At 41.9% G+C, this 16,254-nt stretch overlaps 1 protein-coding gene across 1 annotated transcript; it reads right to left on the bottom strand.

Annotated features, from left to right (window-relative positions):
- Nucleotides 1-1,145: 1,145 nt before the first annotated feature.
- On the bottom strand, nucleotides 1,146-9,984 carry LOC123096279 (F-box/WD-40 repeat-containing protein At3g52030). Its single transcript, XM_044517969.1, has 9 exons — nucleotides 9,622-9,984; nucleotides 9,010-9,195; nucleotides 8,757-8,811; nucleotides 8,374-8,472; nucleotides 7,311-7,414; nucleotides 6,381-6,470; nucleotides 5,918-6,060; nucleotides 5,069-5,153; nucleotides 1,146-1,757 (listed from the first exon to the last, which is right to left on the bottom strand). The coding sequence occupies exons 1-9, from the start codon at nucleotides 9,870-9,872 to the stop codon at nucleotides 1,352-1,354; spliced, it is 1,419 nt and encodes a 472-aa protein (XP_044373904.1). The 5' UTR covers nucleotides 9,873-9,984; the 3' UTR covers nucleotides 1,146-1,351.
- Nucleotides 9,985-16,254: the final 6,270 nt, after the last annotated feature.

The raw sequence follows: 16,254 nt of genomic DNA on the forward strand, positions 1-16,254 counted from the left end.
CTCCGGTATTCAGGAGTTGCATAATCTCATAGTCATAGGAACATGTATAAGTTATGAAAAAAGCAGTAGCAATAAACTAAACGATCATAGTGCTAAGCTAACGGATGGGTCAAGTCAATCACATCATTCTCTAATGATGTGATTCCGTACATCAAATGACAACTCTTTGTCCATGGATAGGAAACTTAACCATCTTTGATTAACGAGCTAGTCAAGTAGAGGCATACTAGTGACACTCAGTTTGTCTATGTATTCACGCATGTACTAAGTTTCCGGTTAATACAATTCTAACATGAATAATAAAAATTTATCATGATATAAGGAAATATAAATAACAACTTTATTATTGCCTATAGGGCATATTTCCTTCACCAGCACCGGCGTGGAGCTTGGGAGATGGTCAAGGAGCGGATGCAGATTGTGGTCTGCATCGACGACATCTGGAATATGGTGGATCGTTTGTTGGGTTCGTGGTTCGTGGCTAGTAGGTATGGTTTTCTGCTTCGACATTTTAGTCGTGCGAGGTGCCGGATCTGGAGTTTGATTGCAGTCCGGGGTGTTGCTCCGGTCTAATTCGTTCAACTGCAATGACTTCGTCTTTGGTGAGTCACCTTGAAGGTCCGCAAAGCTACATATTAGCGACGGACCCGCGTCGACCTCGGGTGAGGAGGTGATCCATTTTTTTTTCTTTCATAGTTGTTGTGGTGGTGTCGAAGGCAGGTGACGGACGATGATGTCAAGCTCAAGGATTCTTCAGTCTTGATTGTAAATTTTTTTCTTGGTTGGTATTTCTTTGTGTAAAGACTAACGTTTTGCTATCTGTTCAGTCTTGCATGTCAGTGTTTACGTGGCTTGTACTGTGGTCCTTATGATATAAATGACACACATATTACTTTGCAAAAGAAAAGAAAAAAATGAACATTGCGTATACGGTCCAAATTCTGTCAGTGCTTGTGCTGGAATTGAATTGATAGTCTGAGCCCAACCGCAGCAAATTGACATGGATAAACATGCACGATTACTCAAAAAAAAAGGATGAACATGCACGATATAAGAGCATGTAGGCACCACGCTGCTGGCAGCACCGATGCGAGCAAATTGGCGGAGCAGGCAAGGCAAGTACTCAAAACTGAAGACATTGTAACTCGCTATAATTCTCTTTTCCTTCCGGAGAAAAATTCGGACATAAATATTCTTTTCCACGGCAATATACGACAATAAATCTTCGACGATACAGGTACGACGTCAACACCAAAACTACATCTTCAGGGTACTGTTACAAGCTCACTTACAGCATCTCGTTCACAAACAGCGCACGTTCTTCTGATTCCCGATGACCAATCTAAGCACTCTACGAGCGAAATTTCCAGACGCGGATGTAGTTTTCACCGTGCGTGGTCACGATCTTCCTCATGCCCACCGACAGGCCGGTGATTGGCGGGCGCAGGTGCATAGGAATGTTGTCCAGCCGAGCATCCGGAGCGATTTCACGGACCCTCTTCTTTTCGACTTGCTGCCTGGGGCCAGATTCCACTGGGCGGACATTCTTCTGTTCAGCTTGTGGCCTGGAGCTGGACTGTGCTGGGTAGCCTGTATCCATGATGAAGCTTCGAATAGTCTCACCAGTTCTCTGGCATACCAGGCGAAGGACACCATCAATACCACCGACCGCCAGCGTCGAAGTGTCACCAGGCAAATGATGTGCACTGTAGATGACATTTGGGCTAACTCTTGTTTCCCAGAGAGGCCTCAGGGTCCTGATCAAGATAAAAGTAACAAAAATGATGAGATCCGGTTATGATTTGCCGGACCATGACATTAGAAAATTTTCAGCAATGGGTTCCGTTGCCAACATTTTTGCCCAGTAGTTAGGTTGTTAACACTGCAAACAACTTCATACTTACATAATAAAATATTATGGATTATTTAAGGCATAAAACAGCTATAGATCGCCACAAGCATGAACAAAGTGCACTTGATTAAAAGAATGTAGAAATGAGCAGCTTGCTAGTTGACCTCTATACACAAATTGTTCATAGACAGGATATTTTACTACATTATCAACTGGTAGTCATGACAATCTTCTTCACATTAAAAGAATGTGTAATCTTCCAACTTCCTTCTATTCTCTGCATGGAAGTAATCTTCTATGTTCAAGCAATCTGAATTCTAAACCACTCCTAGCATCTTATGAGAAATCATTACAGGTTTCTCAGCAAGTAGCAATAGCTTCAACAGTAAACAATCGTGTTGTTCATGCGTAAAAAGATTATCAACCACACACAGAGACACTAATGCAAATGAACACATTTCCATTAAACTCAATAATTAGGTGAGAGCATGCACTGCTCTTACTCCATTTCTGTTCACTCTACTTGAACTTAAAAAAATGAGAGCGAAATCAAGATAGTTGATCAGAGAAACATATTCCCTCCATCCGGGTACATAAGGCCTACAGATTTGTCTTGAATCAAAGCGTTTTAAGTTTGACGAGGCTAATAAAGAAATCAACACACAGAGACACTAAAGCAAATGAAACTTTCCATTAAACTCAATAATTAGGTGAGACCATGCACTGCTCAATATGGTTTCATCCATAGTTCTACAAGAAACAAGCTAACACCTGCTAGAGCTTCCGATTTGGTGTACACACACAACAACCATCGCCTTCTTTCAAGGAATTCTCAAGCATATCAAACTGGGCCAAGCCGAATGTGGGATGTTGGGCGTGATGGAGTCGAGTCTTTTTCTGGTGTTGGCATGCTTGAAGCTGCTTTGCCATTTGAACTATATGTGTATGAGACTATGTGGCCATCTGAGCCTTGCTATTTGTCATGTTCTTAGACTCTTAGTGGACTATGTGAGCTTGTCAATTTGCCATGGTTTGGTTTGTATTTAAAATATGGTGTTGAGATTGCCAAACCATTCTGCAATTGGGAGCCAAATGGCATTGCAAATTGGGTAAGCAAAGCAAACATCTTTTTTACTGTTTTCCATGTGTTCTTATTGTGGCCTTGTGGGACAGAATATATCTTCTACTCTTCTAATCTTCTTTACAATTTGTGTTTGATGTGTTTTGCAAGATGCAACTTGCAATGAGATGGGGGGGGGGGGGGGGGCGAGGAGCCAAATGGGGCAGTACTCTAGTCTATTCTTTATTTTGATCTCTTTCTCTTTAATCTTCTGTCTTAACTCTATATTACATGGCATGTTTTTATTTTATTTTATATATACTCGCCGTATCCCCGAATGGCTGTTTTTGGAAAATGCTGTATCCCGTATCCCCGTATGCATATCCCCGTCTTTCCGTCCCCGTGTCCGTGCTTTTTAGATGTGAGGCACAATCCCAATTTGTGGTTTAACAAGGTTAATTTCTTCTTGCTTTGCTTTTGATGTGCTCTTGGCCATGGTTGATTTTGTTTCCAACGTTTCCACCTTTGGTGGCACTTGCATTTAGTACGCTTACCTAATCTAAATAGCAAACTAGGGAGTATTTCGTAAAAGTATCATGGGCAACCTTTTGCTTAGTTTCCTAATGGAAAACGTCAATTTGAAAGTAGTGATGGGATGATTAGGTTGGAAAGCCAGTAGCCACGTGGGGAACTATGTTGTCCTATTGAAATCAATATCTAAGTTTGCCTGCAGCAAATTGAGGTGAGGAGGTTAATGACATGTGGCATGTTAAGGAAAAGGAACTGGAGCTAGAGTTGCCCAAGTTTCATCCTCAAACTGTCAATAGAAGCTATGAGATACTCTGCACCAAACCTGCTTTCCTCGCAGATACGGGAAGATGCTGGGTTCTCTTGGATCATGCCACCTGGCTGGTACCAAGAATGTCATAGTACTACTTTGACCAATTTCGCACTGGATGCTTAAGTTGCAGTTTTTACTGTGAGATGGAGGTGATACTATTTCCCCTTTTTGTGGGATTCAGTTATTAGAAAGATTGTCAAAGCCTTAGGCCCCGTTCGGATCCTCTCCTGCTCCCAGCTTCTAGTCTCAGCGTGTGGAGCCATCCCGAACGCGGCAGCTCCAAGAATCTGGCTTCGCGGAGCAAACGACCCTGCCAGTGCAAAAACAAGAAGCTGGTCCAACCCAGCTCCCAGCTTCCAGCTCAAAACGAGAAGTTGGAGTTCGTTGAAATTACATGGGAATGCCACCGCTAAGTTGCGTACCGGTTCGATCTATTTCCTCCCGAGCTCCTGTACGAGCCAGCGAGTAGACGTGGACGCTTCCACACCTTTCACTCCGAACTGGGCCGGCAGCCCATGCCACCATCTGCGTTCCCTAACAGCCCATGTCCCTGTAGCCCAGCGCCAGCCCATGCAGCGAAGGGAGAAGCTGGTCACAGCCTCCCGAACGCATGCAGCATCTCACAGGAAGCTGGAGACGTGGATTTCGTGAATCTAGAGGACTTCCGAACGGGGTCTTAATCAACATAGTTTTGTCCTAAAGGAAGGGGGCGTTTTTATGGAGTTCAGTGTCTGAATGGAGAGAGGTGGCACATGCTTGTGCGCAAACTTCACAGTTGGGTGTTTTTTCAGATAAAATGGTATAATTAGTGAGAGAAAGTATCACAGTTGTAGTCATACATGACTCATGGTACAGTTTCTATGCTTTTTTTTTTCTTTTTGCCTAGAAGAGAAGATGCGCACTGCTGTTAGTATGTCAGTATGCATCTCTGTATGGAACACACGTAAATGTTTTTTTTTTGGTACATGCTGCTTGCTGAGGCATAACCAAAGAATCAAAACATTGGCGTTAATCCAGAGGAAATTAAGCATATGAGCTTGGAGCGTGCGATAGCGGCATTTAAAAAAATTCCGGCATAGAAAAATCGGTGGGCTGTGCTTCTCATCCTTCTAAAATTTTCCAAGAAAGAAAAAACGAATATAAATTGTATCATGTGTGTGGAGCGTGCTAGTGTCGTTATAGCCTAATAAAGATTTTTGTAAGGATAAATTTTACTTGAATCGACATTGTCAATGTTTTATATCTAGTAACCCAGCAAAGCATGTGTTCCCCTCTAGTACAGTACTAAATTAGAACAACTACTACTGATACTGACCTTAAGTCCCAGCAATGTGCATAACCAGAAGATGAGCCCGCGAATATTAAGTGTGAATTTGCACTGAAAGACAAGCATCTTATCACTGAAATGATAAATAATGTAACAAGTTAGTTTGATGGTGATTAAAAGCACAGCACAATCATATTTGCATGAATTTTTATTCACTATTTTTTCCTCAAAAGATCCAACAAGAACTAAAACTGACAGAAAGTTATAAATGCAGTTCGATTTATTGAGCTGAGTTATCTTATTCTTTATATAATCAAAATTAAAGGAGCTTTTAGCATTATATTGTTCAACATCAGATTCTTTTTGCTAGGAGGAATATAAAAAAAGTTCAACAAAATAATAGGTCAATGGAGAAAAATGAACATTTATTTGAGCAACACATTAGTTTTTGGTGTAATAGTTAGTTCTACTGTGCTCCTCTGGTCCAACCTATGGAATGCTAGCGATGTTGTATAGCAGGTCGGAGCAAAATACTATGTTTGAGCTTTTCAATTACAGAACTTAATATCTCTAGTCATAAAGCTACACATCAAGTAACATATCTACATGTTGTGATGGGATAATAGAGATGTTGTATTACTACTAGTAGTCAAGGATTAGAAAAGTTCAGATGTTATCTAGACATTGCAAAAGAGGAGCAGAAGTAGCTCAAACGGCCCAAAGCATCTTAGAAGCTTCTCAACTTACTAACTGCATTATGAGCTAAGGACTAGCTAGAAGAAAGGCCAGTAAATGCTTGGCTTTTTTAGTCATGACTCGAAACCAACACCATGCCCATCACTTGTCCGGAAATGAAAATTCATCATGCTAGTAATCCAGAATTAGTTGAAAACATACCTGTTGGTGCAAAAGCTGACTTTAGAAGGCCTAACCTCTCTCCTGAGGTTTGATCTGCAATAGCTACATTTCCAAATGTAGAACCACCAACGATCAGCTGGTCATCTGTTACTGCCAAGCATGTCACCGGGGAAGGGTGAAGCCTGTATACCATATGTGAAATAGGCATCAGTACAAGGAGCATATCAAATTGGATGCACCTCTAATGATGATTACACACTTAAGTACGGTCATAATTTGACTTTCGTGATATGTTGATGATATCAGAAAAAGATTCAAGCTTTTTTACCTTACACCAATTACCTATACTACCTAGTGCAGTTAGCAAAGAAGGGGATATGATGTTACAGAATTCCCCTGAAGTAAGGTGAAGCTCGTGCACACAAAATAACAATGAAAGAATTCAATGATTGCAGACAGCACTTCATTCACATGATATACTACTTGATTCCCTTGTGCTTACCGGTGAATGCTCGAACAACTCCTGCTGTACATGTCATATACAAAGGCTCTACCATCCTCACAACCAATTACAACCTCTGGATCGGCATAACTGCAGAAGCAAATGAAAATGAGAATATAAGTCAATCCTACTTAAAATAATAGCAAGAATGTCTAGGATAATCAAATCTTTCTCAAATAATGGTGGGGCATACACAAGCTTATGCGACACTCCTTCACTGTTAATAATAAACGCTTTCCAGCATGATAAAAATAAAACTGTAGGGGAGGCCCTGACAGTAGATTTTATTGGAAAGAAAAATATGTTGCAAGGCTACATGCAAAAGAATTGTACAAAGGGGTTAGCAACCCATCCAGCCAGAATAGGAGAGGAGCCTTAAGCTCATCTTTCATTCTGAAAGAGAGGAGTAAAAGGTTCCATGTGACATGTATCAGATGCAATCCATCTTCAATTTGGGCACCAAATCAATATGAAATCTTCTGGGGAAAAATGGAGATATAGTTTATCAAGTGTTGTGGCACCATTTAAATTTCAGATCAGAAACTTAAATTGTGCTAGAATAAGAAAAAGATCATAAGTTGTGGTGACTGAATAGAAATATTTGTCTTTTCCTTTTATCTTTGCCCAGAATATTCTCATCCTTGTTATTCTCAACATATACTGATCTGAAGTTGAGATTAGAAACAAAGGTAGAGTGAATTCGAGAAATACAACCACAAAAAGGGGCATCTTTATGCGCGTTTGTTTCGCAACTCCCAAGTGACACCAGAGTACACGATTACACTGTAAGGGTAGATCGCACCAGATATTTATTCTTTATTCTTCAAACACCAATTCAATATTGTTTTTGTACCAGGCAACATCAATCTTGTCATTTCTGGTAAAAAATAATAGCAAGTCATATCGAGACAGTTAAACCTGGCACCTCACCTCATGCATAACCCATGATTGAATGTGTCTCCACGAGATTGAAATATACTTCTTGGTCCACTGCGTTTCCATATGCAAACCTGGGAACTAGTTAAACCTACAATCTGCACAGAGGATTGAAATCCTTTTATGATAGGTAAAAATGTAAGTATGTACTCTGTTGAAATAAAGATGCGGTGTGACCGAAAAGATGATGCAAGGTTGTAACTATAACAGTTCGGTTCAATCAATCTCCATGAATAAAATATAGATGACACAAACCAGAAGCATCAACTCGGCCAGTTTCAGAGTTATGTTGACAGTGTATAATGGAACATCAAGCACATCTATGTTTTGTGCAACCTAATGCACATAATGGGAAGAATGTTGATTCGAGAAACAAACACTGACTGATTTTTCTAACAAGAACACAATCATTTCTGCGTTTAGCCTTGCCCACCATTTTCATGTATGGATGGGATAGGCTTGACCACATGGCTTACCATTGTGCTAACAATTAGATGTACGAATAAGAATCAACTGGGAAAAGTATCCCATAATTCTTGGTCGAAACTCACATAAACATAATAGAGTGACTTCAAGCATTGGCTATGGTCCATATGGATTACAGTACAGGTGGTCTATTTTGCAGTTCCCCTTGACATTAAGATACAACAAACCATGTTGCTAACATCATTGCAACCAGATGCTCGTATCTACATAAATAAGATGCTTAAAATGTACAGTTGATGTTTTGACCTATGAATAGGTGAGGTATCCCATCTAGGCTGCAGTCTTCTATCAGTATGTGTGTATGTTTTCTTTAGGTCAAAAGGCAGGCTCTGCCTTTGCATTTAAGACTGGGAAGTTACAAAAGAGTAAGTAAAAGCAAAACAAAAGGGTCCAGCCGCCTCATGGCGCTGGCTATGCAAGGCTTAAAAACCATGCCAGCAAGTGTGAAAGAATAGATAAAACTTCCAATGTTATTTTAGTAAGCACGAATGTTGGATATGTCTATTCTCAAAACCAGAAGAGTGCAGCTGCTGATACGTAAATAATAGAATTGTGTGCCAACATTGATTACCTTATTTTCATCAAAATCGAAGTCAACCAACATTTTGGAATTTGGAACATTGTACTCATTCATGTATTTGCAACTTTCAGCAGACCAAAGTCGAAGAACCTGGCAAAAACTAGTGTCAAAACGATGAGGCATTCAAGATGATACTAACTAGAAAGGTGACACAATATTCAAAGGAAACTACGAAATCGTCAGCCATGAACTATGCTAATTATCTACAGCTTCGGACTTAGGCAAGCATGATTTCCAGAGTCATGTTTATGTGACAATCTGCATCTCATTGCATCAGCTGTAGGACCACTTGCCGCACCTCACAAATACAATTTGTAACTTGATATTTTACATTAATGAAGATTAAGAACACCACTATATGATGCAACATTCACCTTATCTCCCATTCCAGTTAAGACTGAACCGCTTTTCATACGGCACAAGGTGGCCCTGCAACAAGAAATAAGAAAGAGAAAATAAGGATACTGAAGGTCTGAAGCATTGTTTGGTAAGTATAAGAAACAAAAGACTGACCATGATAAAACAATATGAAAATATGATGAGTTGACAAATGTAACTACTTTTGCTGATACGTTATAACTCGGAGGCATACGTTTATAAGACCTATACCAGACAGCAGGTGCTTACCTCATATCATGACCAATCCACTGATGAACTTCAGCAGACCCACTAGCGAGAGTTGATGCGTGCTCATTCATGGCAAGCGCCTCAAAATAACTTTTGACTGAAATAGTAGAACTCGAGCCTCTTGCCTGCGGATTCCTCTTGTAATATAGATCCCTCATCACATGGGCTGTGCTGATAATCGTATGCCTATCAACCAAGCGAAAATCAGATGTGCACACTTTAATCAACAGTACAGCTTGCTTCGTAATTAGGAACTTCCATAGGAAAATTGTGCATCCGGCTTGTGGGGTGAAAAATGAACGGGCAGAAATACAACGACTAGCACAAGAGTTGCTGTTACAGAAATTGGTAGCTCACTGGTTAGGTTCTCAGATCTCTCTGCCATCTCGCGGAATGAAGTGGGCATCTATGATTTATCAATTCTCCTAATAAAATAAGTTCGACAATAATAATCCACTAGCAGATCGAGAAGTTGGTTCAGTTACAGTATAAGAAGAACATAGCACAAACACAAAACGGACCTACTGCTGAGAGCAATCGGGAAATTAACTGAAGGGGGCACGGGAAAGGGAGGGGAAGGGGAGATGAGATGATCCGCGTAGCGGGTCTGACCATGACTTGCAGACGGCGGAGCAGTGAGCGAGGTCGAAGTGGTCGTCCACGTGGGAGAAGATGGAGCGGAGGGTGTCGTCGTTCAGCGACTGCCCCGTCAGCCCGTACCCGCTTCCTCCGCCGCCGCCGCCGCTGCGCCGCTTCGAGGGGAGACTTCCGCTCCGGCTCCGGCTGCTGCTCGCCTCCATCTCTCTCTCCCTCTCAGAAGGGCGAGCCTCCTGTCGCCGCCCGCCGGTAGTCGGCCGGTCCATACTGTAGGCCTGTAGGCCTCCTGTGTAGGGCACTGCTATGTATCTCTTGATTTGCGAGACCGAAGGAGCGCCCGCGGCCCGCCTACTACAACAGCTCGCTTGAGTGGACCGGACAAACAAACGTTTTGGGAACCCTCGTTCGATTTTAGGAAGGAAGAAGACTACGCCCAGTTATTCTTTTTCTGTGTTTTTTACCAGTTTCATCGGGAGGTTTTCGAAAAAAATCATTTTCATTTTCCCTGTTTCCCTTTTAATGTTTGACATTTCGAAAACACTAACGCCCACACGCCTCCATCGTCATCCAGTGCCTTTTGCACTAATCTTGGCATGAAAAGGCTGATTTTGTGTGCCACGTAGGATAACTCGTGTGTGTGGGTACGAGGGAGTTCGCCCGCACGCCTGTTTCTCTCCGCGGTCAACGTTTCGTCAGTCGGGGCGTGCGATGAAACTGCTGTCGCGCCCGCACGCCGTGCACCACTTCTGTTCCCCATCTCCTACGACTGCCCATTCTTTCACTCTTCCACACCCAAGCTGTCATTTGCCATGTTTTTGAATGATGCATGGCAACTGCCCTATTTATGAGCATGAGCAGATGGCAACTCTCTTTTTATCACGAACATGTTATTTGTTGCCACGTCTGTTTGTAGCGCTACATGGCAAATGTCTAGTGTTAGTAGGTGGCAACTCCAAAAGATACCACCATCGCCCACATGCCCGTCTCCTCTCCCACACACCAAAAGCTATCGGTCGCCATGTGTTTTACAGGGTACATGGCAACTGCCCTAGCGTGCTTGTAAGCAGATGGCAACTCTCTTTTTACCGAAACATGCTTTTTGCCATGTTTTTTAGTGCTACATGTCAACTGTCCAGTGTTAGTAGGTGGGAACTCTTAAAGTTTTTCAAACCATGGTAACTGTAGTAGATCAGACCATACATGGCAACAGCTGCAGTTGCCCAAAAATGGCATCCGGCACTTGACCTAAGATGGCAACTGCAGTTGAGCAACCATGGCAACTGTAGTTCAGCAACATGGCAACTGCAGTTCAGCAACATGGCAACCGAAGAGGTCCGGACCATGGCAATCGCGGCGGGACGCGTGGTTACTGACACGCGGGGCGTGTGGCTCGCAGGCGGGGAGGGGCGACGGCCGAGACGGGTCGTGCGGGCCGCGCGCTCGCTCGCCCGGACGTGCTCGTGCGGGGCGATCGCGCTGCACCGGACATGCGGGCTGTGGCGGCGCGTGCCCGTACGCGGCCGTGCGGGCGGGGTCGTCTCCGTGCCATACAGGGCGTGCGGCACAACCACCCGATACACCACACGTGTGGCAGTTATCGGCGTCCTTGACATTTTATTCTACTAGCAAAACGGCCCGTGCGTTGTAACGGGAGAACAAAAAGTCATAATCTTCAATGGCCATGGCCACATTTTAATGCATCACCGAGATACACTATCACTCTCATTTTCGTGAAAACGTGAACCATTTTTTAAAATCATGAACATTATTTTCAACTCGTGAATATATCTAAAATCATGAGCGTTTTTCAAATTAACTGAACATTTTTACAGATTGCGAACATTTTCTAGAATCATGAAATTTTTTGAATTCGTGAACATTTTATACTATTTAAAAAACAGAAAAAATTGTGAATGTTTTTTAAAACATTTTCTTTGAAGGGGCGAACATTTCTAGAATCGACGAACATTTTTTGGAAGTCGGTGGAATAATTTTTGTAATTCACGAACATTGTTTTGATTTACCAAACATTTCTTGAAATGCGTGACATTTTTTGAATCAGCGAACATTTTATGAGTCAATAAACAATTTGCAAGTCAGAAACAGTTCTTTAATTTTCACAATATTTTTTAATTCGTGAATATTATTTTAATTAAAGAAATTCTGTCCTATTTCATTAACATTTTTAATACACGAACTTTTCAAAAAAACATGACAATTTTTTCATATCCCAAACACTTGTTTTCAAAATTGCTAACATTTTTTGAATATGCAAAAAAATTCTAAAATCCCGAACATTTTTTTAATCCACAAACATTTTATTTCAAAATTCGTATTTCTTTCAATTTTTGGAACTTTTTTGAAGTCCCAAATTATAAAAAGTAGAGAAAAAAAGACGGAAAAGGAAAACCAAACAAAGAAAAATAGAAAACTGGCAATCGGAGATGGGACGGCCGAAACAGGCGCGCTATGTCTTCTTTGAGCGTGCAGAGCGGAATATAGAATGTTCCTGCTACATGGGCTGGCCCTTGCGGGGATTCACCTGTATGAAACGTTTTTTATCACTTATAAGTGGCATTGGTAGGTAATATTTCAAAACTTTTGTGGATGCATGTGCGTTGCAACAGGAGAGATATTCTTTTTGCGAGAAGCAATGGGAAAGATAATTGATATGTCATGCAAGAAAGTGTCTCCACAATGGTAGGCGACAAAGCAAGGAGTTATGGTCTTCTTACTGGACACGTTTGACACACGAAATCTTGATAGTGATGGGGTTAGTCGGCGTGGTGGCGGGCACCGAACTCATGACTTTTTTCCTCCCGGCCCGCCTCCATCTTGGAGTTGTGCCCGCCTCCTCATTTGGTGACTGCGCGGCGACCTCTGAGACATGGTTGCTTCGTCCACTTTATCCTACGATGGCGTAACTTTGTGGATTATTAATTGCAGCGCATAAATCCCGTTTTATTAGCATAATCAGGTATGAATGTTCCTTCTTTTTAGGGTTTATTCTCTTTGATTATTTTAGTGTTCAAGTGCCCATAATTTTGCTTCAATTAAAGTCAAACAACATATTCTTTTTTATTGGCATGTGCCACAATTTCTTTTATTTATAGTCAACCAACATAAAACAAACGCGCACCGCTAACCAATGGCCAGCGCGAATATTTAAGAAAATACTATAGCGTCAGATTAAAATATTTTTTGATTTTTTTGAACATTGAACTAAATATGAATTGGGGAATATTCTTGGAAGCATGAACAATTTTTCAAATTCCGAACAATTTTCATAAAATGCGAACACTTTTTTAAAAAATTCCATTATTTTTGTAAAAACACGAACATAATTAGAAACATGAATAGTTTACGAAATTCACAAACAATATTTTGAAAACATGAATTTTTTACAAAAACATAAAAAAATTACAATTTTTAATTTGTTTTAAAGGGGAGCACTAAAAAAATTAGAAAATATTTTCTTAGACCTAAATATTATTTTGTAATTGTGAACATTTCACAAAAAAAGAAATATAAATTCTGACAATTTTTTGAATATCTAAACGGAAATAGAAATTCTGAATAATTTTTGTAATTTTTTACTTTACAGAAAAAAGAAATATAAGGAAGGAAAAAAGGAAAGATAAATATAAAAGAGAAAGAGAAAAGAGCAGAAAAAAAATAGAAATAGAACAACGAAAAAGGAAAACGGGCCGGCGAAGTTTAGGCCCCCTGTTGGAAGCTTGAACTATTTCTCGCTCCATGCGACAAATAAGGTCTTCCCAAATGTGTGGGCAATAATTAGTGGGATGGCTTTGTTGGGCCGGAGCGCGCGGAGGCCGATTACAGAATTCTGGCAAACCTTTTTTCTTTTCTAGCGGATTGACGAACAAAAGTTTAGTACCACCTTGGATTGAAAAAAAAATCGACGGTGAACGGATGAAAAAATTGGTGAAACGCACCTTACTTTATTGGTAGGTATAGATATAGATTTTTTATTTTCATTTTTTATTTCTTTTTTTTAAATTGTGTTTTCCATGAAAAAAGGGGTGAACTTTATTTTTGCATGGTAATACGTGTCTCATTTATATCATAAGGATCATAGTACAAGCCACGTACATACTGACCTGACAGAACTAAAAAGACATCAGAACGCTAGCCTTTACACACAGGAACACCAGCCTTTACACACAGGAACACCAGCCAAGAAGTAAAATTACAAACAAGACTGAAGAATCCTCTAAGTTTGACACCAACGCCCGTCACCTACCTCTAGCACCACCATAGCAGCCACCGAAGAAGAAAATGACGGATCACCTCCACACCCAAGCTCGACGCGGCTCCATCGCTGATATGCAGCTTTGCGGACCTCCAAGGTGGCTCGCCAATAAAGGCGAAGCCATTGCCGTTGAATGAATCAGACCGAGGCAACACCCGGACACGCCATCGAACTTCAGATCTGGCACCCCCCCAACTAAGACGTTGGAGGGGGGAACCATACTTGCCCGCCACGAACCACGAACCCAGATCCACTATCTTCCAGATGCCGTCGATGCAAACCACAATCTGCATCCGCTCCTGGTTACCTCTGTAACGTCCACGATGCGGCTATATCTCCCACGTGTCGAGGCACGACTTAGAGGCATAACCGCATTGTAGGTATTGTCGCAAGAAGGGTCATCTTCACACAATCCCATGTAATGAACAAGAATGGGATAACGATAGTTGGCTTACAATCGCCACTTCACACAATACATAAATTAATTCATACATCATCCAAAATCCACACATAGACCGACTACGGTCAAATCCAAATGAAAATAAGATAACCCCAAATGCTAGATCCCCGATCGTCCCAACTGGGCTCCACTACTGATCATCAGGAAACGAAACATAGTAACGACCACGTTCCTCGTCGAACTCCCACTTGAGCTCGGTTGCGTCACCTGCACTGGCATCGTCGGCACCTGCAACTGTTTTGGTAGAATCTGTGAGTCACGAGGACTCAGCAATCTCACACCCGCGAGATCAAGACTATTTAAGCTTATAGGAAAAGATGGTGTAATGAGGTGGAGCTGCAGCAGGCACTAAGCATATATGGTGGCTAATATACGCAAATGAGAATGAGAAGAGAAGCAACGCAACGGTCGCGAAGCTAGAAATGATCAAGAAGTTATCCTGAAACTACTTACGTTCATTCATAACCCGAACCTTGTTCACTTCCCAGACTCCGCCGAAAAGAGACCATCACGGCTACACACACGGTTGATGTATTTTAATTAAGTCAAGTGTCAAGTTCTCTACAACCGGACCTTAACAAATTCCCATCTGCCTCATAACCGCGGGCACGGCTTTCGAAAGATAATACCCTGCAGGGGTGTCCCAACTTAGCCCATTATAAGCTCTCACGGTCAACAAAGGATAAACCTTCTCCCGGGAAGACCCGATCAGTCTCGGAATCCCGGTTTACAAGACATTTCGACAATGGTAAAACAAGACCAGCAAAGCCGCCCGAATGTGCCGACAAATCCCGATAGGAGCTGCACATATCTCGTTCTCAGGGCACACCGGATAAGCGAAGCGTACAGGTACCAACGTAACCCAAGTTGCCAAGGGACGGTCCCGCACGGTGCTCTGGTTTGGACCAGCACTCAGAGGAACACTGGCCCGGGGGTTTAAATAAAGATGACTCTCGGGCTCGCGAAAACCCGAGGGAAGAAGGCTTAGGTGGCAAATGGTAAAACCAAGGTTGGGCCTTGCTGGAGGAGTTTTATTCAAGGCGAACTGTCAAGGGGGTCCCATAAATCACCCAACCGCGTAAGGAACGCAACCTCAAGGAACATAATCCCGGTATGACGGAAACTAGGGCGGCAAGAGTGGAACAAAACACCAGGCATAAGGCCGAGCCTTCCACCCTTTACCAAATATATAGATGCATTAATTAAATAAGAGATATTGTGATATGTCAAAAATATCCATGTTCCAACATGGAACCAACTTCAACTTCACCTGCAACTAGCAACGCTATAAGAAGGGCTGAGCAAAGGTAACTTAGCCAAACAACGGTTTGCTAGGAAAGGATGGTTAGAGGCTTGACATGGCAAATATGGGAGGCATGATATAGCAAGTGGTAGGTAGCGCAACATAGCAATAGAGCGAACAACTAGCAAAGCAAAGATAGAAGTGATTTCGAGGGTATGGTCATCTTGCCTGCAAGGTTCTCAGAGTTGTCAAAAGCTTGATCCTCGTAAGCGTACTCAACAGGTTCCTCGTTCACGAACTCGTCTCCCGGCTCTACCCATAGCAAGAACACAAGCAATGGAACCATAATCAATCACGGGAAGTGCACAAGCAACATGATGCAATACATGCATGATATGTGAGATATGATATGAGATGCGTATGCGTGCTCCGGAGGAAAAAGGATGAACAAGGCATTAACTTGGCAAACCAAGTATGCCATTGGAAAGATGAGATGATTTCGGTTGAAATCGATATAAAGATCACCGGAAACGGATGCACGGTTCGCAAATGGCAAGCAAAACAAGAATGACACGATTCTGCGATTAACAGCGTGATAGCACATAGAATACATGAAGTAACTATGCTACAAGACCCCAACATAGAAACAAAGCATATGGCAGTAATCTACAA

Source organism: Triticum aestivum, chromosome 4D (genome assembly GCF_018294505.1).
Source record: "Triticum aestivum cultivar Chinese Spring chromosome 4D, IWGSC CS RefSeq v2.1, whole genome shotgun sequence".
NCBI lineage: Eukaryota > Viridiplantae > Streptophyta > Magnoliopsida > Poales > Poaceae > Triticum > Triticum aestivum.